The 24,292-nt window shown below is 60.2% G+C and overlaps 1 protein-coding gene across 1 annotated transcript in view; it reads left to right on the top strand.

Annotated features, from left to right (window-relative positions):
* The window catches only part of ADGRA1 (adhesion G protein-coupled receptor A1), a 40,436-nt gene that overhangs the window by 4,817 nt on the left and 11,327 nt on the right, over positions 1 to 24,292 (top strand). Inside the window, exons 3-5 of the mRNA XM_032174644.2 lie at positions 3,896 to 4,023; positions 5,646 to 5,769; positions 9,548 to 9,693. Coding sequence (XP_032030535.1) covers positions 3,896 to 4,023; positions 5,646 to 5,769; positions 9,548 to 9,693 — 398 coding nt within the window. The remainder of the gene's footprint in view (positions 1 to 3,895; positions 4,024 to 5,645; positions 5,770 to 9,547; positions 9,694 to 24,292) is intronic.

The following is a 24,292-nucleotide window of genomic DNA, read 5'->3' as shown; positions in this document are numbered from 1 at the left end:
CAGTCGGAGCTGCAGACCTGGCCCCGGACACCTCACCCACAGGGAGGAAGGTCCCTTCAGGCAGTCGGAGCTGCAGACCTGGCCCCGGACGCCTCACCCGCAGGGAGGAAGGTTCCTTCAGGCAGCTGGCATTCCCCAGGTTTGAAGAGGTCACTTTCCCACCTCTCGCTGCTGCAGAAAGTTAAGTTTTGATCAGAAAATTCACACATAACTTGACTGGCTGCTTCTTCTCATCTCTCCTCCTATCTTTTTGTCTTTAACACCCTGACCTACTTGATTTGCAGAACACACCAAAGAGGAGACCTCCAATTAAAATAAGGGAAAACAGAGGAGGAAGTTATGACTCAAGAGAGAGGAGACACAAATAAACCGGAGCACGAGTCCCATGCACGCCAGGCTCACACGCTGGCGGGACTGTTGGCTCCGAGGCCGGCGGATGGGAGGTGGATGCCCGCCTTCCCCGGGGAAGCAGAGACATCTCTGGGCGGCTTCTAGAGCAACCCGGGCCCTCCCGCGGGCACAGAACCAAGCTGGCATTCCGGCCATTTCATCTGGGCCAAGAAGGTTGGGGTCACCTTCATCCGCCCCTCCCCAGCCCCCTTGGGTCCTCGGAGCCGTGTTCTTCACCCGCCAGGAGCCTGGCTGCATTGCGAGCCGAGGCTCCGGGAACTCTGCTTCCGACTTGCTGGCCCACCCCTGTCAGCCAGGCTCTGTTCAGCCACAGATCAGACCAGCAGGCCTGGGGAACACTTGCAAAGAGGAATCCGTGCATGTGCAAACTTTAAAAGACAACACACGTCTCCACTGCGCGTGACCCACTTTGAATTTTAAATGTCACCTCTGAAAATGTAGAAAGGCACTGTTGATAACTGTAATTTGGAGAAAAGAAAAAAAAAGAAACCAAACCAAATCACACATCTGTTTCTTATAAAACATTCTGCTGACCCACGGATCATTGCACAGGTGAGGACTGTGGCCCAGGTCTCCAGCTCACGCGGCAGCTCCAGGAGTCCATGCCTGCCCTTGCCCCCTCAGTCTGTGTGAAGCCTCACAGCTTGGCCTTCAGACGAGAAGCCCCACGCAAGGTGGCGTGGCCCTCACTGTCACTGGAGCTTGGGCGGCCTCCTCCCAGTGCAGCCTGCACCTTGCACTCACGCCCTGAGACGTTTGCCTCTTGCATGAAAAGCAGCTCGGATTGGGCTTAACACGAAGGGGTTTGTGTTTGTGACTAAAAGCCACAGACGGGAGGCTAAGTCTCCTTCTGGCCCTGCGGATGGAGGCAGCGGGACAGGACGCGGCTCGCGGGCACCAGACATGAGGGCACACACTTTCCTGGCCACCATCTGCACCTCCGCCCACTGTGGCACCGCCCCCCACCCCTGCCCCTGCAGCTGAGCAGGAGTCTGAATCCTGCAGGAAGGCGTGGCGGCCACAGCAGCCCCAGGAAGGCCGTGGGAGGACGCATGAGGGCCCGGGGCAGACCACCCCAGGCTCTTCAACACAACAGATGAGAACGAAGTCCTTGTTCCAGGAGACTCACCGAGGAAATGCTCCAACTCGGGGAGGGCTGGACACGGAGTGGACCCCAATCTTTTGGCTCCTCTCGCGGATCTGGGTTTGCAACAGCGGCTCATCAGAGCTGTGTAGAGTGTTCAGGTTTATTTTAGACCCTGGGTCAATGTCATGGAGGAAAAGCCATTCACTCTCGTGGAAGAATCCTGGGGACAAGAATCTGGGGCGTCGCTCACGCCCCGTTAAACCTTCAGTTCTTCTACCCACGTGGGGCATTCTCCACCTCCCAGCAGCAGATAACTCACTGGATAACCTGATGTCGGGATTTGGCCGGGAAAACATGCTTTTCTGTGACTTTGGAGCTGTTTGCACGTGGCAGGAAGAGGGCGCCTACTAAGCCAGCAAACGTGGGACAACCAGCCCGGCACCGCCCGAGCCACACCAGGGCCCCCATGCATCATGTCCCAGTGGCAAGAGCTCCAGCAGCCAGAACACCAAGGAGGGACGTGCGAGAGCGTCCACAGTTGGCTGGGCTGTCCCTGGGCTGCCCTCTGAGGGAAGCAGGAGCCCCAGCTGGAGCTCGGACCGGACACTCGTCCCACAACTGTTGCAGGAGGCAACTGACGTTTCGGGCTCTGGGGCACTCAGGAGAATCTGGACAGAGGCCCGCCCAGCTCACCTCTTTACAGAGGGGCAGGTGAGGGTGGGGCTCTCCTGGGCCCTGACTCCCCCCTCCGCCAAAAACCCTCAGGAGCCTGTGTCCAGGGTGGGCCTCTAGAGCTGAGCCTGAACCACTGGGCGCTCTCTCTGTGGGGTCCTGGTGTCCAGGAAGAAATGGGCAAATTCTAAACACTCCCCGGAAAGCAAAGTGTCTGCTGTCACTCCAGCTCTGCAGCCCCGCACCAACACCCACTCCTCTCCCAGGCGCCTTCACCCTCACACAGGTCCAGGCTCCTCGTCCCGGGATGCAGGGCCCCTCCGGTGCCCGCCTGGCCAGTGCTGCTCGAACCCTGGGGCAGGGGCCCTATTTTGGGCTTTGATTGTCAGCCAGTCCCTGGCTCCCCAGAGCGCCCTGGGTCCATGGTGGACACTCTCTAGCCAGCCAGGGCCTGGTCTTGGCTGGACGGACAAGAAGCATGGGCTCAGGAGAGAAGCAGGAGCTCTCGGGCCCGCTGGCTGCCTGCATCCCGACACAGGTGATGCTGCCTCCGCCCACGGCCCTTCACGCACAGGAGGGTCCCTCTCCACTTCCCACCTCACTCAGCCGGTGCCATCCCAGAGGCCCGGCCGGCTGCCTCCTCCTGCCCCGACACCCAGGGCAGCACCCACGGCGTGGTCAGAGCCTCCGGAGCCTGGCACAGGTGCAGCAATCACCAGGGGGCGTGGTCAGAGCCTCCGGAGCCTGGCACAGGTGCAGCGATCACCAGGGGGCTGGGGAGGGGCTAGGCAGCTGCAGCCCTCACCCCTGCTGGCACCCACTCACAGGGTTCTTACCAGAACGTAGCACCCACCCTGTTCCCTGCCTGAGGTTCATAACTAAACACCACACACTGGGGCCCTGAAGCACAGATGTGTTTCCCACAGTCTGGAGGCTGGAAGCCTGAGACAGAGCTGAGTGCCGGCTGGTGCCCCGAGGCCCCCTCCCGGGCAAGTGCACCCCTCTGCTTCCCTGGTGAGCTCACCTCACCCACCTGATGAAGAAAAGATGAAACCCTGTCAGCTCCAAGCCTTTCCAGCCGGGGTGATTTTCCCCCAGTCTACTCTGCCACAGAGAACACACATTCCCCTTTGAACTCTAACCCTGAACTCGTTTCTTGGGCAGAAAAGCAGGTGGAGTTAGCCGCCTCCGGTCCAGGTCTGTTGGTGCCAAATGGCCTCCACTCTTTCTCCACCTCTCACAGAAGCTGGTACAGAATCCTCCTGGGAGATGTTGACAAGCAGGGTTTCGATGAGTGTGGGGCTCCCGGTGCGGCTGGGGCCATCCCATGGGTTTCCCTGCCTCTCTGTAAGGCCCATCCAGACCCCACGCGGCCACCCCCAGGCCGCAGGAAGAGAGGAGGCTGGAGGCAGGCATCAGTCGGCCGAAACACCACCTCAGGAGCCGGCCTCAGAGCCACACAAGGATGCCTTTGGCCAGCAGAGCCGGTGGAGGGCGAGGGCGGACAGCACTCTGTGGCCATGTGGGGCCCCTCCCGTGCACTCCCTGAGCATCCACAGACGCAGCCTGACCGTACTGCCCCAAGTAGCCCCCCTTCCCTGAGACCCCACACGAAAATGCCTGGAGTGGCTGCAGGGGAAGCCGAGCCCCAAGGGTAGGCTCAGGCGACGGCGCCGCCCGCACAGCCCCTGCCAGCCAGTCACGTCTCCTTTGCTTTCTCTGCAGGATCTGAAGACAGTACTCTCCCTGCCCCGCTACCCAGGGGAGTTCCTGCACCCCGTGGTGTACGCGTGCACGGCGGTCATGCTGCTCTGCCTCCTGGCCTCCGTCATCACCTACATCGTGCACCAGAGGTGAGCCTGGCACGGGTAGGGGCGCCCCCTGTGCCCAAGAAACCTGCTCTTACCTTCAAAGACAAGTCCCTGAAGGGCAATGTCACTGCCCCCTCGTGTAGCAAGAAGTCCTTGAAGGTACAACTCAGGTCACCAGCCAGCTGCCCCCTCGTGTAGCAGGAAGTCCTTGAAGGTACAACGCAGGTCACCAGCCAACTCAGACCCGCTCAGCACCTGGTGCCCATCACACAGCCGAAGGTTGGATGGAGCTCGGGGAATCTGTGCCCGTCCACTCAGGTGTCCTTCAGGGTCTTCTCGACGGCATCACCCGTGTCCTTAACAGGGCGAAATAAGTTCTTCCAGAAACGGGTGCAGTGTCGGTCCAGGCACTCTGAGAAGCTCAGGTTCCCCTGCGCGGTCACTATGGCCTGCAGAGCCTCGGAGAGGCACCGAGAACATGAGGGGGTCCAGCCGCAGTCAGGGTGGGTACGCCCATAGCCAGTCATATGTCTGAGGCTAAGGTCGCCTTGGTCACGGACACAGCTTGGATGTGTCCAGGGCCACAGTCTCATCAGAGACTCGGGCACACACAAGGCTGTGATCACAGGAAGAGGCTTGGGCGGGTCCGAAACTGTCATCTCGGTCTGTTTGGGCTGCTGTAGCAGAACACAGGGGCCTTGATGGTTTATCGACGGTAGAAACTGACTTCTCAGTTCTGGAGGCCGAGGTCCCAGATCAAGGCACCCGTGACGCTGTGTCTGGAGCGTCTAGAGAGGGCCAGCTCCAGGCCCACGGACAACACCCCTGCCTGTGTCCCTGCCTGGTGCCCGCCCCTTCTGTCCCGGCTCCAGGCCCACGGACGACACCCCTGCCTGTGTCCCTGCCTGTGGAGGGTGAGGCGCTCTCGGGGCCTCTTTCTCAAGGTCCCTGATCCCATCGTGACGGCTCTGCCCAGAGGCCCCTGCTTCCAAATATCATGAGCTTGGTGGTTAGTGCCGTCCTACCTACTCAGGGGGAGCAGATAAAATACATTCAGACCAGAGTGGCTGTGATTACGGGGAGAGGCTGAGGCAAGGCCATGGCCAGAGTCACAGTGGCCGCCGTGCAGCCATACCTGTGCTGGCCACAGCCTGGGCGGGTCGGGCCCCAGACGTGGTGGTCATGGAGAGGGTCACAGACACAGGCAGGCATGGCCGGCTCAGCCCCAGGCTATAGCTGGGGTCATGCCGAGCCAGTCTAATCACAGTCTCTTCCTGATGTGCCAGACACCTGCTCAGAGGGACGCCCCATGCTGGGACCCAGGGGGTGCGGCCTGTATCTCTGAGACGGTGTGTGGCCAAGTCCTGGAGTCTCAGGGCCTCAGTGTCTTCATCCGCCAAGTGATCAGGTTGTTCAAGCTTCTGCAAACCCCTTCCAGCCTCGGTGTGCCAGGGTGACGCACGGCAGAACTTTCCAGTGGCCGCCACTCAGGGCAGACTCGGACGACCCGTCTGCTCTCCCCTGACCGGGTCCTCGGACAGCTGCCCCGACCCCATAGAGAGCTCAGACTTCCCGGGGACGGAGCCTGTGCTCCAGGGGGCTCCCTTCCACCCCTCCCCGTGCAGAGTCGCTGCTCGTGTGAAACCCCCCTTCCTGTCCCACAGCGCCATCCGCATCAGCCGCAAGGGCCGGCACACGCTCCTGAATTTCTGCTTCCACGCAGCCCTGACCTTCACGGTGTTCGCCGGCGGCATCAATCGCACCAAGTACCCCATCCTGTGCCAGGCGGTGAGTGCAGGGGCGCCCTTGTGGGCTCCTACCAGAGGGGAAGTGTGAGCGTTGTCTTGTTTACTAAATAATATTCCAGAGTTTGCTCAGCTATTTCCTGGGAAGGGGGTCAGGCCCCGGCACGCCGGTGTCTCGGCTTCACACCATGCAAGCCACGTGCTCCACGTTCGACCCCAGGGTTGATTCCACTGCACGGCCCCCTCCAGGCCGGCACTGACCTGACACTTACCGTCCCCAAAGGGCATGCTGCCCGGGAGCAGGGACACAGCCCGCCCCTCCCGGAGAAAGTGGTTGGGGGACACAGCCCGCCCCTCCCGGAGAAGGTGGTAGGGGGACACAGCCCGCCCCTCCCGGAGAAAGTGCTGGGGGACACAGCCCGCCCCTCCCGGAGAAGGTGCTGGGGGACACAGCCCGCCCCTCCCGGAGAAGGTGCTGGGGGCAGCTCGAGGAGGGGCACACACTCCGGTCCAGGGAGGAACCTGCAGATGCTGCCACCTGACTCACCAGGAAGGCAAGCTCGTCCTCTGCACAGATGCCCCCACCCCCGGAAGCCAAACAGAAATGTCACTTGGGGAACCCTCCTCCCCCCTGGCAGGGAGAGCTGGAGGGCACCGAGCATTGGAAAGAACGACACGCAGAAGGGCTCCTCACATCCGGGGACCCAGCCTGACCTTGGTTTAAAAGGGGGGACGTGTACATCACACTCAGTTCCCGGCAGAGCTCACGGTGGAGACCCTTACTTCAAAACCAAGCCCCGTCCTCATCCACTTGGGGCTGTGGCTCACGGCCAACGAGAGGACCTGCCTGGGGCCTCTGTAGCCACAGCTCCGGGGCGGCTCCTCCCCGCACACCCAGCCCAGTCCCAGTGGCCAGCCCACTTCAGCAGCCACACAGCCCAGCACAGTCACCTCCAGGGCCCGGACACAGCCAGGGGGCTGCCTTGACTGCAGGGCAACTGGCCAGGGATCCTCCCTGCGGTTTCTGGGACCCTCCCGTAGTACCTGGCACTGATGTGCACCTGCAGACAGCAGTAGTCGAGACTCACGCAGGGTTTGCTCCACAGGGGTGTCTGGGGAGAATCTGAGCTGAGTGCACAGAATCCCCCAGACTCCCCCAGGGGCTCCCACGCCTGCCTGCCGCGGCCGCGGGCTTCCTTCCTTCCCAGCACTACACTTCCATGTGCCAGGCTGGGACGGGCCGGGCAGGCGCTCACACAAACACAGGGCCCTGGCGTCCGGCACGCAGAGGAGGCGTCGTGTCTGCGTGACCACACATCATGCCAGACTGCCAGGAGGCCGTGCCCCCGCCTGGGCCTGGGCCTGGGCCCACCGTGGCCCCGGCGCAGGAGTCGCTGGCACGCACCTGAAGGCAGCTGAGGTCGGACGTACCTCCTGTCCCCTTCATCATTCCTCTGGTAAGCTGGAAACGACCACAGCAAGTGCCCGGGAGACGCCATTGACATCCAGCCTGTACGTGCCTGCGAGCGGCCGTCACTGTCACGTCTGCACTTTGCCACCAAGCACACCCCACACTGGGACGAAGCCTGCTGGATCCGCAGGTGGGGGCCCCCCCAAGGGCCTTCAGCAAACCCTGCCCGCGCCTTTGGGAACACCTGCCACTGCTTGCCTGGACAGAGCTCCTGGGGCCCAGGCCTGCGGTGACAGCTTGGAGCGGATGCTGGGGTGTGGGGGCTGTGGCGGGCAGGTTTGGAAGGTTCCAGAGGGTTGCAGTCTTGGAGGAGATCTTGTTAAGGTGACAGTCCTCAGGAGGAAATGAGCGGAAAAGACTGTGGCCTATCTCCAGATGCTGTGCTGGTCTCCCAGGGAGCACGATCCACTCACTCGCTCACTCAGCAAACGTGCTGAGGGCCCGCAAGGTGCCAGGCCGTGCTGTGGGCACCAGGGCACTGCCAGAGACAAACTCACATGGTCTCACTGTGAAGCCGCGTTCCAGGACAGGAAGCAAGTGTGGAAACTGAACCGTGAGAGCAGCTGGGGGTGGGAGGTGCCTGCCGGAGGCACGACGCCAGGCTCGGGAAGCGGAGGCAGGGGCCGCAGTGGCTGCAGCTCCAGAGCCACTCGGGGAGCCCACAAGGCAACGTGCTCCGAGCTCCCCGATGACCTGTCTGCTCCCCTGTGCTCTGCGACATGAACAGAAGCTCTCTCATTGAGATCTCACACTGCGGCCAGCCGGTTCCTCGTTCGCAGCCTCCGGGTAAGGAGGAGAATTCAGCCACCACTGGCTGAGGGAAGGAGACCTGAGGGTCCAGTAAAAACTAGACTTGGAGCCCGACCTGCCCACACGTGGGCCAGTAGTGGCCGATCCGCCTTCCCGCCTGCCTGCCCGCCCTGCCCCGCCCTTGTCACACCCACCTTCCCGCCTGCCTGCCCCGCCCACCAGGGCCACAGCTCAGCACTGAGTGAAACCTGGCCCCAGGCTCTGGATGGCTGGAGAGGACGGACAGTTGCTATGGCAACAAAGAGACGGCCCGTGAGCCCCATTCGCATGCTAAGTGACACAGTCAACAGAGACAGGCGCTGGCCCTGGGTCCGGCGGGGTGGGGCGGCTGTGCAGCACCGTGCGTAGCTGGTGGCTTCCCTGCAGCCTCTCCATCTGTCCAGCCTGAAGTCGGTGTCCAGGACTCAGAGCTCTGCCACTTACACATTCTTGTGATCCCCAAATGAACACAGCCTGGGTGAGGCTCGGCCCAGACAGACAAGGGGCAGGGCCAGCTCTGCCATCCTGCTCAGCGCCCCGGGCAGTGACAGTGACAGCCCCACGGCTGCTTCCTGGAAAGAAAGAACGCGAGGCCGGGCGTGGGGGCCGCCTCTGCCCGGCTCCTCCATGTGGCGCCCCATGGTTTCCAGGCCTCCCTGTCTCCACCAGGCTGCATGAGGCCTAGACACTGGGATGGGACACGACCCCACACTCAGTGGCCAGGCCGGGGGAAAAGGTGGAGGCCCCCGGGGCCTGCTGTGTCTCCTGCCACCAGCGGCACGCAGGGAGCTCATCTGAAACTGCAAATGCAGCCCTCCGATCTTTCCAGCCCACCCCACAATATTCTCATCAATTATTGCAGAGCCTCCTCATGAGTGAAAATTGAGCTCTAGATTTGATAAATCATCATAATGGTGCGACGTTAGCTTTATGCGGCGAATCTCTGTATTCCTTAAACATTTATGTCCTTTCCAATTATAGCAGTATTTTACCTGTCACTTCAAAATGTCAGGTTATTACTCCAAAGGTAGCAGTGTGGCCCTCGTAATCAGCTAACGCAGGAAGTTTCCATAGCAATGAGGAACGGCGACCTGCAGGGTCACACGAATGCCGTCCCCGTGGGGGGCTCATCCCACTCACAGTAAGAGCATCCTGGCGTGACCCCACTGAGGACTTCACCTCCTCTCCCTTGGTGGACACCTGTCCAGGTCTGAGCTCAGGAGACGTTGGTCTGCAGCTCACAGCATCCGTGCCTGGGCCACAGGGACCACAGAGGGGTGTGCATGCAGAGGGGCGTGAGTGCACAGGCCCATGGGTCCCCACAGACTCCATGCTCCCGTCTCTGTGCAGGAGCAAAGCTGAGCCGTTCAAGGGTCTCTGCAGCTCAGCATCTCCCTGTGAGTTCCAGGCGGCTGTGGGGCGGCCGCCATCTGCCCTGGGATACAGACGCTTCTGGCCGCCTGCTGCTCTCATTCTTGAAGACGCAAGCCCGGGCCGGGGCTGCTGGGCTCTGGGGGGTGGGTGCCCGCCGAGGGCCTGGCTGACCGCTGCTCCCCTGCAGGTGGGCATCGTGCTGCACTATTCCACGCTGTCCACCATGCTGTGGATAGGAGTGACCGCCAGGAACATCTACAAGCAGGTGACCAAGAAGGCCCCTCTGTGCCTGGACACAGACCAGCCGCCGTACCCCAGGCAGCCCCTGCTCAGGTACTGAGTGCATGTGGGCGCGAGGCCCTGCCACCCAGGCCCTGGACACTGCATGCACCTTCTGGGTCTTGGCAAACCTCCTCGCCAGGCCACCAGAGGCCTGAGGACGACCCGGTCCGTGGGGGGCGGTCAGTGTTCCCAGGGAGGGTGGAGAGCGGGCGAAGGATCTAGGGGTGGGGTGGTGTGCTGGAGGGGAGGGGCGCCGGTCACTGGGGGTGGGGCAGAGGGGGCCCTGAGGGTGGAGGGTCCCAGGTGGAGTCTGAGGCAGGTGGTGCCCTGCCCTCCACATCTGCAGCTGGAGCCCGGCTGGTCTAGGGCTGGTCTGGGGCTGGTCTGGGGCTGGTCTGGGGCTGGCATGTGTTGGGGGCTGGACAAGCCTCCTGTGCTACAGAGTTGCTGGCGTGAGACCGTCTGTGCCCCGCAGGGCAGCCACACCAGGGAAACGGGCTCTGGGTGGTTTTGGCTTCGGCTTCACGGTCTCCGTAACATCAGGCAGCTACTGTCGGTGGGTGGAAAACCTCACACACTCAGGCACTCATTTCAAGGTGGCCCTGGCCTGGACCCTTCAGGCCAGGAGGCAGGTGTGGTCCCCCGGTTCCCAGCACCTCCCCTCCCCGTCGCTGCTGTGTGAGGCCCAGTTGCTGGGATGGGACACTCGCCCTCCCCCCGGCCCCGGCGGCCTGCATCAGCTGTTGGTCCCCATCCAGGCTGGGAATTCACCGTGGCCTTGGTAGGAACCACGGGCCTGCCTAGAGGCGCGGAAACAGCCCGTGATGACACCCCATGATGGCATGGGCGCAGACCTCCCTCCCTCTCTCCCTCAGTCCAGAGCCAGGGAAACCCGGGCTTCCACATCTGGGAGGTGGCAGAAGCTCCTCTGCACCAGCAGGAAAAAGCCGGGTCAGGGAGCTGGGACAGCTGCTTTAGACAGGGGTCTGGCCACGGCTGTGACCGGGCCAGAGCTCGCCAGGGAGTTCCAGCGCCTTTGGCGTTTCCTTTTCTGAACTGAGACTGAATCCCAGACACTCAGTGGGCGAAAGCCAGGTTCAGAGCGTGGCCTCGAGGCCTTGGGTGCCTACCTGGCCTGTCCTCTGGGGTTCCCTGAGGCTCCCTGAATGCCTGCCTTGGGCACTTCCGGTTTGCCCAGAGCAGCGCCCTGTGTGAGGCACCCCCGCCAGAGGCTGCTCTGTGCCCAGCAGTCCCAGGGGGTCTTGGAGGACATTCGTCCGGTTGCGTGTGAGATGTGACCTGGTGCTGGCGCACGGACACCCGCTTTCTCGGAAGGGCTGCCTGGCACTGCCCCATCCAAAACCATCTGAAGAATTCATTTCAAGGCAGATACAGCCACGTCCTGTGTTGTTTCAGTAAACAGCACTCATTTCCACCCGGAGCATTTTCTGACACTGTTTGATTTTCAGATCCACGCAGACACGTTGCCACTTAGCAACCAGGGTTGGGTGGTGCTTCTGCCGCTGGTGGGGGCTGGAGAGGTAGGGTTTCATTATCTTGCCTCTCCCGCCAGGGAGGCCCCAGGTCCCCTGGGTTTATAAATCACTCTCAAAATGCATTTCCTCATCTGTAATTGATGGAAGAGCTGCCTGCTTTTGAAGACCAGGCTGGCAGCCGTGGAACACCCCGGCGCTCTTCCATCCGGTGTCTGCCAATGCGCGCCACAGAGCCGTGCGTCTGTCCAGGTGCTGGGGGGCCAGCGGGCCCGGGGCTCGGACTGACCAGCAGACCCAGCGATGGCAAGACCCTGCTTGCGGCCACGGTGCCGAGGCGACTGCTTCCTCCTGGGGCTGCCTGGAGACCCCCATCCGCCACCCCCTGCCCTCTGGGCCCCCTTCCTGTGTAAGAAAGGTCTTGACATTGTGGCAGGGGGTGTCCACACGGTGCCGTGTTCCAGCCGTGTTCCTTGGTTCCTGGCCTGCCTGGTCACTCTGCCTCCCCAGCCGCCCCCCTGGGGCCTGGCCAGGGCTCAGCCTGTGCACCCCTGAGGCAGGTGCAGACTCGGGAGTGGTGGGCGGTGTTAGCTTGGGCTCCACCAAGGGCCTGCCCTCTCCGTGGCTGGGCCTGGGGCTGCTGGGGGACTGTGCTGGGAGACCGGGCTGCACCTCCTCAGGGAGACCAGCAGGCTGGAGCGGGGCCTTTCTCCCCACACCCCGAAGGTGCTCACAGTCTGCCCTCCAGGCCCTGGCCCACAGCCTCTGCTCACCTCCCCCTCCTCCACCAGGAAACCTCCTCATCAGAGAGGCCCTTCCCAGCGGCCCTGCATCCCCAGTCCCATTCCCAGAACTCTACGTGGCCCACAGGTTATCAACGCCAACAGAAATTTGGTTCCTGAGTTCCAAGAATCTTGTGGTCTGGGAAGGAAGGGCGCGGACGCCTCTCCAGGCAGCACGTTGCCCACACCCTCTGGCCGTTCGCATCCTGCCCTCTGAAAAGAATGCCCACACCACTTCCTGCCCGACCCTCCGCCGGGACGGGGCAGCACCGCCAGCTCCCACTCACATGGGCAGTGGCCGAGTCTCAGCCGCCATGCATGAAGGAGCCGTGTGTAAGCCCCCGGCCCAGCTCTGCAAGTGTTTAACAAAAAATAACGAGAAAACGGCCATCCCCGAGAAGCGGCTGCGTGAACTCAGAGGACACTCCTGGAGCCGCCGACGTTTTGAGAAAGGCCTCGCCATCCTGAAGGCCCACAGCCGGGGTTGGCCCACGTGCAACGGCCACCTCTGCTCTGCTTCCTGGAAACCAAACCTTCAGAGTCCAGGGAAGATACAGCCACGTAAAATGTTGCCGCGCTGGTGTCCGTGAGCATTTCACAGGCCTGAGTCCCTTTCTGTGTGAGCATGGGGGATGCCCCACCTCAGCCTGGCACCTCCCCTCTCCACAAGACGACCTGGTCGGCAGAGGGGGCGGACATCCCCCAAGACCCCCAACTCTGCAGGGGTTGGACTCCGTGGGCAGGAACCTGCCCTCTGGTCAAGGCGAGGTCAAGGAACGGAGGGGCCAGTCCAGGGAGGCCCAGCAGCGAGAAGCCAGCAGCCTCTGCGGCCCGAACGTTCCAACTGCAGGGGCCAAGGTCACAGCCGCCGTCTGCCTCTCCCCTCAAGCAGGAGTGTGGCCCTTGTTACTAGGACAGCCCAAGCCTGGGCTCCGCACCAGATTGTGCCATTTTCTAGATGGGGAGTCACCTGGCCTCATTGCCCCTTGGTCCCAGGATGAGCCCCCCATGCATGTGGGCCTGTGTGGAGAGATTTGGGGCACCCCCTGCCACCCCGGTTAGGGGGCACTGCACAGCCAGGCCCTCAGAACCGCCCTGAGCCTGTGGAGGGGCGGTGGCCTGATGGGGATCCCTGCCCTGACGGGTGTGTGGCCTGGAGCCCACACCAGGGCAGGGGCAGGAGGACTGGAGCCCGAGGGGGGCGCCTTGGGTCTGGGGGGCGCCAGAGCCCCTGGTGGCTGGCGCTTCCCTGCTTTAGTCCCAGGCCCGTGGCTCCCCTCCATTCACACAGCGTTTTCTCCGAATTCCAGCAGCATCGCAGCTGGTGAGGCCCCTGCTGACTGAATGAGTCACACGCAGGCTCCAGCTCCTGGGAACCCTTGGAGACCCTTTTCCAGGCCCGAGCTGCGGTCCTGCCTGGGACCCGCCCAGCAACCCCACCAGGATGGGTCCCTCTGCTCTCTTCAGTCCCTGCCGTGCCAGGATCTGGTCATCCCCATCCACCCACATGGATCCCTGTGGGCGTCCCCAGTGCAGCGGCACTGGGCCAAGGAGGGTGCACAGGATGGGCACAGCCTGGCCTCAGGGCACAGGGGACTGGAGAGCCCCCAGGAAGGGTACCAGCCACGAGATGCTGGCTTCCCCGCATCGGGGGTACCGCAGCAGACACCCATCCCAGATCCTGTCGAGGTGAGGCCTGGGCGAGCGGATGGACGTCACACAGAGTGTGCAGCATGCTTCCTGGGGGAAGGCCATCGAGGCCAAAGACACTCACAGATAAAGTGGCAGGTCATGTCTCTGCACAGTCTCACCCCTGTGCCTCAGAGTGCCCATCACGGGCTCCTAGGCAGTGTTTATCTGGGGCCACGCCAGCTCTGAGTGCCACTGGAGTCACAATTGCATCTGAAGGCCACAATAAGAAGCATCACCGTTTTAACAGCACCACGTCTTTCAATTCGTGAGCACAGGACGTCTTTCCTTTTATTTTGCTCTTTAATTTCTTCCAGCAAAGCTTTGCCGTCTCCAGTGCACACATCTTGCACCTCCTTGGTTGAATTTTTTTCCCAAGGATTTTATTCTTTTGATGTTTTTATAAATGGGATTCTTTTCTTAACTTTCCTTTCGGATTGCTCATTTGCTTGTGAACAAAACACAACTGATTTCTGTGTGCCAACCTTATGTCCTGCAGCTGAATCCCTTTACTGGCTCTAGTTTGTGTTTTGTTAATTCTTTAGTATTTCCTGTATATATAATTATCACGCCATCTGTATGTAACGATAATTCTACTTCTTCCCCTCCAGCCTGGAGGGCTTCATTTCTTTTTCTTGCCTAACTGTGCTGGCTACAACTTCCAATACAACATGAGTCTCTCTTTTTTTTCTTTGTCAGTCTAGCTAAAGGTTTGCCAATTTTCTTGATCTGTTTAAAGAGCCAGTTTGAGTTTCACTGATGGTCTTTATTTTTCTGTTGTCTATTTTATTTATCTCCACTCTGGTCTTTATTACTTCCTTTCTTCTGTTAGCGTTGGATTTAGCTTGCTCTTCTCTTTTCAGGTTTCCTATGGTATAAAGTCAGATGGTTGACTTGAGCTCATTTTTCTTATGTGGATGTTCACAGCTATGAATTTTCCTCTGAGTGCTGCTTTTCCTGCATCCCTGAGCTGCCTCGTGGGTTTTTTTGTTTCATTTATCTCCACGTAGCCATTTCTACTTCTCCTTGTGATTTCTTCTCTGGCCCATTGGTTGTTTAAAAATATGCTGTTTAATTCTCACAGATCTCTAGATAGTTAGGGAAAAAGCCAGCCTATCTAAAATTGTGCTGCAACTTTTAGTGTCAAGCTGAATGAAGGGAGTCCCCACTTGATCAACGCAGCGTGGTTTTGGGTGGCTTGTCTCTGCGAGGAGATCTTCATTACAATGATGAAAAACATTGTTTCATTTCTTTTCTGTGATTTGGGTACAGCAGAGGGGTGTGAGGGAGTGGGTGACCCTGCACATCCTGCCGTGTGGCCTGCCTGGGCCAGGCCAGCCTTCTTCCCTTTCTCCACGTGTGAGGAGTGGAGTGGGTGTGGGCACGAGGGGCCAGGGAGTGCCTCAAGGTTAGGCCTGGACTGGGCATCACACAGACCTCCCTGAGCACACCTGGGAGTGTGCAGGACCTGCTGCCCTGCTGGTGTCTTCAGTGCAGGCATGGTTGTAGGTTGTGTGTGAATCTAGTCCCTGGCCCCGGAGCTCTGCCTCAGGGCCTCCTGTGGGTGAGAAACCACACAGAACCTGGCGTGAGCCTTCGGCCAACAGAAGTGTCACCCTCAGCCTTGTAGGGGAGAGTTTAGGAGAAGGACAGATGCAGCCTCAACCGAGGAGTCCATGAACTCTTGGCACTGTTTAATGGGGCTAGGGTGACTCCATGGAGAAGGAAGCAGGGAGGGACAACAGAAGGGAAGAAGGAAGAGGATTGGCAGGGAGGAGACAGGGGTGTTGGACACAGGACCCCCCAGGCCCACAGAGGCACCGGCTCAGCCACCCAAGCCCTCACAGTGGCGCCTCCTTGGATTCGGGCACCCTCACCTTCGACCAACATGGTGGCCACTGTCACCTCCCAATACTCTCAAGATTCTAGACACTAGACTCTGTTGCAAGACTCTGTTGCCAGTCCCCAAAACACCATTTGCAGTCTGCGCACCAGTCCTGACCACTACGCACATTTGCCATAGCTTCCTGATGCCTCCCTCAGATATCCCAAGACAGCTCAATATTGTGTGCACGTGGCCCCAGCTCCACCCCTTCCCTCATGTCCTCCATGGAACCAGCCCCAACCCCTCCCCTCATGTCCTCCATGGAACCAGCTCCACACCCCCAATGTCTTTGCAGCTCAGCAGCGGCACTGCTGTCCCAGCATTCGTGTCTGGGTGCTAGACATTGTGACAAACTCTCTACCCCCTTTCCCAGATCAGGCCACACCTCCAGGCCCAGGAGTCTTCCCCACCTTTCCTGTCCCTCCTCCTCTCCCAGCCTCCGCTCCCTGGACCTCAACTTTCCTGCTCTGTGGACTGCCCTGACCCCAGCAGGCCTCCAGGTCCCTTTCTCAGCCTCCTCCTCTGCCACCTCCACACCACCTGGATACTTTTTCTCCCCAGCTGGAAGCCTGACTGCTTGCCCCCACGACCACCCCCCAGACCCCCCATTGCTGCTCAGCTCTGGCTCAGAGCCTTCCTGTCTGCCCCTTCCTGGCCTCGCCTGCCCTTTGGGCACTGAGGGTCAGTCCCTCCAGTGGGATGGGTACCTCCCGTCTCCACTCCAGCCTCCTCCCTGCACCTCAGCTTCCTCTTAAGTGAGACCCCTGACCTTCTGCCCGGTGCCCACCTCCTATTGCAGAGCAACAGTCCCCTGACCTCTCCTCCCCTTGATGACGATGACGTGAAGGTCCCTCCTCTTCGTATTCTCCAGGCTTGGCATCCAGCCCCTCCTGATTAAATGTTGAAACCAGAAAGAGACAAACAGCAGGGATGCAGTTGTGTGAAATCGGCCTCCGCGCTCAGCTGGGCTGGATGTGTCGATGGAAAGCAATCACTTTCGTACTTTGTTCTGATGCATGGCTGAGCAGCACACTGCCCATCATGCAGTGTCAGGCCTCACGGCCTCCGCACACTCAGGGAGGGCCTGGAAGGACTCGGGACTCAGTGGTGGTGGCGTTCCTGGATGTGGTTTGTCTCCACAGAAAGATACACTCAAGGAGGGGCTGGAAGATACACTCAGAACTCAGCAGCAGCAGCGTTCCTGGGTGTGTTTTGTCTCCACAGAAGGATACACCACAGGGCCAACGAGGGAAAAGACATCCAGCAGAGTCCGAGACTCTAGGTGCCGTCTCCAACGTTCTCCTGTCCTGGGAGACAGCAAGTGGGGAGGATCCACATGGAGCCTGCTCCTTCCTCCAGCAGCAAAACGCAGCAAAGTGTGCCCTGCACTTCTGCCCAAGAGGCTGCTCAGGCTCAAGCTCCGGATTCTTGCTGGGACGGGTCACTCCTGTGTGCTCTGCCAGCTCTGCTGGCCATAGCTACAGAGCCTCACACTCCAGCGGGAAGGCAGGTGCTGCCATCAGTCACAAGGTTCATGCAAACAGCCCAGGCTGCTGTAGTGCCACATCCTGCGTCCCTGCACACAGAGCAGCCTTATCAGGCAGTGACGTGGGGAATGTGCTGAAAGCCACTGACCCAGGCACCTGCCACACCCCGGAGCTGGCCCTTCTGCAGAGCAACACCGGGCTGCACAGGGTCGAATGTTCAGAGAGAAGCTTCTTGGATCTGCCATTTCTAACTATATGAGTGAGAAGAAAGAAAGGCTGAGAGAGAGAGATTCTGTAAGAAATATAAAGAAATACTGGAATAAAAAGAATAAGGGCAAATATTATGCACCCTGAGCAGACCCTTTCTACACAAAACAGAAGCCAGTGGCCTGATGCCCATGTCTGAAGGATTAGCCTGCTTCCTCTATACCCAGATCTCACAATGCAGATTTATTTTCCGGAATTCTGTTTTGACCTCTATTCAGCCTCTTCCCCTTCCTTGTCTTTAGTTTCCTGCCCAATCCCTTTGCCATAGAGTGATGTCTGCGTGAGGCCCTGGACATAGGTGCTGCTGGATAATTCAGTGATCCCGGGTCCCCAGGCACCTGCTCCAATGTAAGCACAGCCTACTGAAGGGTTGTTTCTGCATCTGTTACATGGAAATGTGGCTGAACTGGGGAGGTTCTGGGTAGGCTGGGCCACCTGCCCACCAGGGGCACCTGCCCTCCTAATCCTGCCAAGCCACCTGCCTGCCATGGGCAGCTCCCCTCCTAATCCCACTGGCCACCTGCCTGCCGTGGGTCCCTCCTCTCCTAATCCCTCCAGACCACCTGCCCACCACGGGCACCTCCCTCCTAATCCCTCCAGACCTCCTGCCTTTCACAGGCACCTCCCTCCTAATCCCTCCAGACCACCTGCCTGCCACAGGCACTTCCCTCCTAATCCTGCTAGCCAGCCCACTTTGAGGAAGGGCCTCTAAGTAGACAGAACTTTCCACATTTTCTGCTCCCTTTGACAGCCAAAGGGAAGACACTCCAGAAACAAGCAGACCTTTTGTGATTTCACAGGTGCTCAGAGGCTGATTCCCCATTTAACAACGAATAATGACATCCTAATTTTGCAGTCCGGCTGCCCTTTCTGATCAAGTGCACCAAGCCGTGTCGGTTATTTGGGGTCTGCGGACTGTCGGTTATTTGGGGTCTGCGGGCCACGTCGGTTATTTGGGGTCTGCAGGCCGTGTCGGTTATTTGGGGTCTGCGGGATATGTCGGTTATTTGGGGTCTGTGGGCCGCGTTGGTTATTTGGGGTCTGCAGGCCGTGTCGGTTATTTGGGGTCTGCAGACTGTTTCGGTTATTTGGGGTCTGCGGGCCGTGTCGGTTATTTGGGGTCTGCAGGCCGCATCGGTTATTTGGGGTCTGCGGGCCGCGTCGGTTATTTCAGGTCTGCGGGCCGTGTTTCGGTTTGGAAGTCCAATGGCACCGAGACACTTAGATTCCGTGTCACAGCCCAGCTTGCCGAGGACACCTGCTCCCACCTTCACCTGCCTCGCAGCCTCCCCCCCACCTTCACCTGCCTCGCAGCCTCCCCCGTGCTGGCCAGGCGCTGAGGGATGCTTGTCCCCACCCTGTGGATGAGTGATTTCCTGGGGCTCCTTCAGCCGGGAATCCTCTCTAGGCCACGGGGCAAACTCTGGAGACTGCCTTGGGCTTGGGACCTGCCCGTGGCCATGCACTGGGCCTGGCTTGGACCCCACTGGGCTGGGCCCCCGGGCACTGGGGCCCTGGGAATGGCCAGTAGGAGGTGTCCACTCCCTCCTGTTCCATCTGGAATGCATGCCTGATGCCAGTCCTCAGGATGAGCTGCCTAAGAGCGGGCAGAGGTCACAGGCCAGCGAGTGACCTGGTGCCTGCCACTTCCAAGAATGTGGGTTCACTGGGAGAGGGCAAGGATGGGGGTGGGTGGGAGGGAGCCGAGGGAGCTTTGTGCGGGGAAAACCCTGCAAGGTAGCAGCTCTGAGATCTGTGAAGCAGCCTCCCCTCCCTTCCCCATGTCCCTGTGGACCCTTGGACATCAGGCCAGGAAGGGCCTGGGCCTTCCAGATGGCCCTCTAGCCCAGCCCTGAGCTTTACAGATGGGAAAACCAAGGCCCCAGAGGCACGGGGGCTTGCCCAGAGCCCTGGCCCGGCCACCAGGACCTGGCATCTCACACTTCGGCGGTCCCCTGACTCTAGACACCATGACTACCTCCGCCTCCCGCCCGGTCCTGATGTCTGCTGACAGCAGCGCTGGCTGAGAATGGGAGGAGGGGCCACGTGGCACAACCCCTTCTCCACCCCCGGGACAGCACCAAGCCCAGTGCCCGCACACTTAGCTCCCCTGAGCAGGAGCAGAGGGCACTGGAGCTTCAAGGGCAGAGCAGGACACACTGCCACTGATGCCTGGGTCCAGGGATGGCCCCTCGAGGCCACATGTGGCCTGACGTCTTGGGGCACAGACCTCGCCCTGGAACACAGGCGCTCTTCACAGCACAAGTGATCCTGCAGACCCTTCTGTGGGTACCCACTGCAAGCAGACCGGAGCGGCGGTGCTATGGCGTTCAAAGCATCCTGTCAGTCACGAAGCGTCCTCAGCTCTTGCCTGGAGCTGGGCGTCGTGGTGCCGTCTGCAGGGCACAGCGGCCCTGTCCTTCTGCACCTGACTCCTGTCTCACCAACCTACCTTCCTCCCGACGCCTGTGGTGTCCTCCTCCATCCACCCTCAGAGGTTATCGAATGCAGAGGAGCCCAGGATGCACTTCCGAGGCTCGCCTGTGACTTTCCGGAGATACTTAGGCAAACAGACATAAATAGCATAGCTCTTGGATCCTAGCAGGAATTCTCAACCTGATTTCTCGGAATTCAGAAGTCACAGTTAACTCAAAGAATGCTAAGCGGGCCAGGGATCACGATCTCACAGATGGGTCCCGTGTCCCAGGGCAGTAAAGGTGCCGGGGCCGTCTCCTGAGCTATCTGCTGCCCGCCCCTGCACCGCCCGTCCAGGCAGCTCCCTGAGGCTGCAGTTTCCTTGGTTCCTTCTGCTCTCTGGGCAGCACCAGCCTCGGGTCCACACCTGGAATCCACCGTCTTTCCTGTGACAAATGACCTCAGCGCATCGAAGGCCCCCGGGGGCCGCAACCTCCAAGAGTGCGACTGGCTGGTGGGGCAGCGCCACTGTCCTGGGGATATGCTTCCAGTGGAGAGGTGGCTAGGAGCCTGGGGGGCTTCGTCGAGAGGGTCCCGGAAGGGCCCAGTGGTCAGACTTGAGCGGTGCACCTGGGCCTCACCCATCGCCTGAGTGGGGCCGTCCCGAGTCCACCCCCAGCCCCTGAGCCCTCCTCACCCCTCGGCCTTCCCCTGGGCAGGGGTGGTGCAGGCTGGGGGCATCCACACCGCCTCCAGCAGGGCAATGGCACACAGGCTCTGCCCAGCGGTCAGCGGCAGGCATGGGCAGGCACAGGGAGCGGGGAGCCCTAGAGTAAAGAGAAACCGACAAGACCTCTGCACCTGCGAAAGCCAGGCCCTGGATCTGGCCAAAGAATGGTCCTCACGAGGCCACAGCTGGACTCAGCCTAGAGGCCTGACCCCAAAGGACACAGTGGATCGGGGGTACCCTGAGAAGGGCGGCCCCCAGGCCTGGCCCACGCTTGGCAGAAGGGTGCGCAGCGCTATCCAGCCGCCTCCTTGAAGACTTGGGGGGAAATGAGTAATCACAGGTGGCCCCCCATGAGGGAGGTCAGGACCCCGTGGGCACTGTGGGGACTCAGCACAGCTGAGGGTCGGCTCATGGCATTGTCACCTCTCCCGGGCCCCTTGAACCACCCACTGCTGGGACCCTTGACACATGGGCTGCAAGCCTCCAACCCTCACTGTCCTCAAGAGGGCCACGTTCCCTTGTCCTCTGAGCCTCCAGGGCCACATGTCAGACCCAGCCCCGAGAAACCACTGCCAGGTCCTGGTGTACTACAGCCCCCAACCCCTCCCTGCCTTCCAGAGACCCTGCCCCAGGGGAGAGCTTGTGCTTTGCTCCAGCATCCACCCAGCAAGACCCTCTCCCTGCCTTATCCCTCCCCTCACCCCTCCCCTCTCCCTCCCTCTTTTCCCTCCCCATTCTCCTCTCCCTCCCCTCACTCCTCCTCTCCCCTCCCCACCTTCCATTGGCTCCAGGCCACGCCCAGGGCTAGATGCATGCCTGGCCCACCCACGCCGCTCTGCAGGGGCACTACTCGTGGAGCCCAGGCCCTTTGGCCCCCTACCCTGGGCCCCTGCCCAGCGTGAGGCCATATGGGGCGAGTGTGGATTGGGTGAAAGACACAGTAACGAAATGTGGTGAAAATGCTCCTGGGAGCCGAGCTGATCCACAGGGCCTGTGCCTTCGCCTTCACAGTCCCTCGATCCCAAAGCTCTTAGCTCCTACGTGGTCCAGGCTTTGTCAGCGCCCCCCGCCCCACCCCCCGCCACCACCCACGGTCCCTTCAGGGCCACCACGGCTACTCCAGTTCCCTCAGCCCCTGTCTGGGGGCGTCCCTGGGCCCTGCCCAAACGCTTCTCCCACCCAGACCACACCCAAGGCCGCCCACCAGCTGCCCCCCAGCACACCCAACCCGCCCACAGGCATCCTTTCCCTCCAGGTGTGGCAGGGCCTCTCACGATGAAGAGATGCAGACACTCAACCAGAAACACGGGGCAGCCCAAGGAGGCCCCCCTTCCTCAGTGGTGGGGACGCTGCCTGTGTGCCAGGTGGAGCCGATGGAGCCCCAGGCTTCCTTCCTGTTGGCCGCGCCTCTTTCTTTCCTCCATCCTCTCCTGCCCATCAGACTCCCGCCTCTGGTCAGTTCCAAGTCAGGCAAGGGGTGGGCAGGCCCCTCGAGCGGAGGCTCTTCTGGGAACCCAGGGCAAATGAGGAACCAGGATAGTGTCAGCAGACAGATGCAGGTCTGACCCCCAGTTCGGGACAGAGGGTGGGGAGGGCAGAGGGTGATGGGGACACTTCCCATCCAGTCACTGCAGCAGCTTGTGGAAGGTGGCCTCTGTCGGTCACGCTCTCTGTGGTGGGGTCCAGGGAGCACTCCGAGTGAGGGGTCAGTGCCCGGCAGGAGCTGTGAGCCACATGCTCTCTGCTCCAGAGCAAGGACTGCTGGCCGCCCTCCTGTGAGTGGACAGAGGGACACAGTCCAAGGCACAGAGGCAGCACCCAGAGCCCACCCCTGCCCACAGTCCAAGGCACAGAGGCAGCACCCAGAGCCCACCCCTGCCCACAGTCTGGGTCTGAGACCCGAGACCTGAGCACACAGAGCAGGCACCCACCGAAAGCCTGGCTTGAGTGCCCGGGGTGCCCAGCAAACACCCACGGAACAGCCTACTGATGGTGCATCCAGCCTGGAGCCCCACAGAGGCCAAGCGCTCAGTGTGGCCACACCAGACCTGCCCCCTGGGAGGTCCCGTGCACTGTGGACGTGGCCAGGGCAGAGCCCGGGAGATTGCCTGGGCCAGGAGGCCCCAGGATCAGGCCCTCATTAGCCCAGGCACCTGCTCAGGGCTGGTGCTCCTGGCGCTCAGCCTGTGGACGGCCAAGAGGAGGCTGTCAGTTGTCAGCTCAGCATCTGGAATGGGCCTGGAGAAGGGGATTGACAGTGTCCCTGACCTCAACTGAGTCCCATGTATTTCTGGGTTCTGCACACGTGGCCTCAGTGGTTGAAATAACAAGGTAGCTGGCAGTGACTTCGAGACACGAGACTGCCTGCTAGGTGGCTTGCAATCTGGTGACTTCATTCTGGGATCCTGGGAGGAGTCCCTGCCAGGCCCAGCTCCCCTGTCACCCTAGTTGCCAGCTCCAGCCAGTGGCCAGACAGCAATCATTCCCACCCCTCCCTTTGCCCACGTGCTGGTCATTCCCCTGTCCGGGACAGCAGGTGGGGCTGTGGCCAGTTGACTGGCAAAGCTGTGTTTGACAGTGGAGGCTGGGAGGAAATGAGCCAGCTGGTCAGGCCAGCCAGGTGAGCCCTGCGGGGAGCTGAATGTGTCCCCAAGCTGACACCACTGCCCCCAATCAGCGCTGGCACCAGCTTCCAGATGATTCTCTGGTCTCACCGTCTTCAGGAACTGAGGCCCCACCAGCCTCTTCCTGCCTCGTTTCCCAAACTGCCTTTTCATTAGAGAGCAAACCCCTCGAGGACCAGCGGCTGTATGGTCCGCAGAGGCCTCAGGTCATGGTGCCCACAGGATTTTTAAGTTAAGGTTTGTACATTGTTTCTTTAGACATAATGCTATCACACACTTAGTCGACACAGTAGAGTGTAAATGCAACTTTTATGTGCTGTATTAGTCCATTTTCACACTTCTATAAAGAAATACCCAAGAGTGGGTAATTTATAAAGGAAAGAGGTTTAATTGACTCACAGTTCTGCATGGCTGGGAGGCCTCAGGAACTTACAGTCATGGGGGAAGGTGAAGGGAAGGCCTCAGGAATTTACAGTCATGGGGGAAGGTGAAGGGGAGGCCTCAGGAAACTCACAATTGTGGCAGAAGGGGAAGGAGCAGAAGGGGAAGGAGAAGCAGCACCTTCTTCACAAGGAGGCAGGAGAGAGAAGGGAAGAGTGAAGGGGGAAGAGCCTCCTATAGAACCTTCAGTCTCATGAGAACTCAATATCATGAGAACAGCATGAGGGAAGCCACCCCATGATCCAGTCACCTCCCACCAGGTCCTGCCCTCAACACATGGGGATTATGGGATTACAATCTGAGATGAGATTTGGGTGGGGACACAAAGCCAAACCATATCATGTGCATTGGGAAACCAAAAAATTTGTGTGACTCACTTTATTGCAGTGGTCTGGACCTGAACCTGTACCACCTCTTCAGTGTGCACACACACATCACACACACATGCACTCACACACTCACACACTTACACACGCACTCACACACCACACACGCATTGCACACATGTGCATGTACACTCATGCACTTACATCACACGCACACACGCACCACACACATACACTTACTTGGACTGCACACATGCACATGTGCACACACACACGCACTCACACGCTCACATCACACTTGCACGCACACCCGCAAAACACCCCACATGGAGCACAGCTCAAGTCACGGCACAGGTGAGGGCTTCAGCTAAAGTGCAAACTGAGATGGGTGTGGCAGAGGAGGCCACAACCATGACCTGAGGTCTCTGTGGACCATACAGCCACTGGTCCTTTATTGCTAAAAAAAAAAAATGCTAGTGACTTCAACAAGTCATAATCTTCCTGCAGGTGG

The sequence above is a fragment of the Hylobates moloch genome, unplaced genomic scaffold (genome assembly GCF_009828535.3).
Source record: "Hylobates moloch isolate HMO894 unplaced genomic scaffold, HMol_V3 SCAFFOLD_3, whole genome shotgun sequence".
In the NCBI taxonomy this organism is placed as follows: Eukaryota; Metazoa; Chordata; class Mammalia; order Primates; family Hylobatidae; genus Hylobates; species Hylobates moloch.
This window is presented reverse-complemented; position numbering and strand designations above follow the sequence as displayed.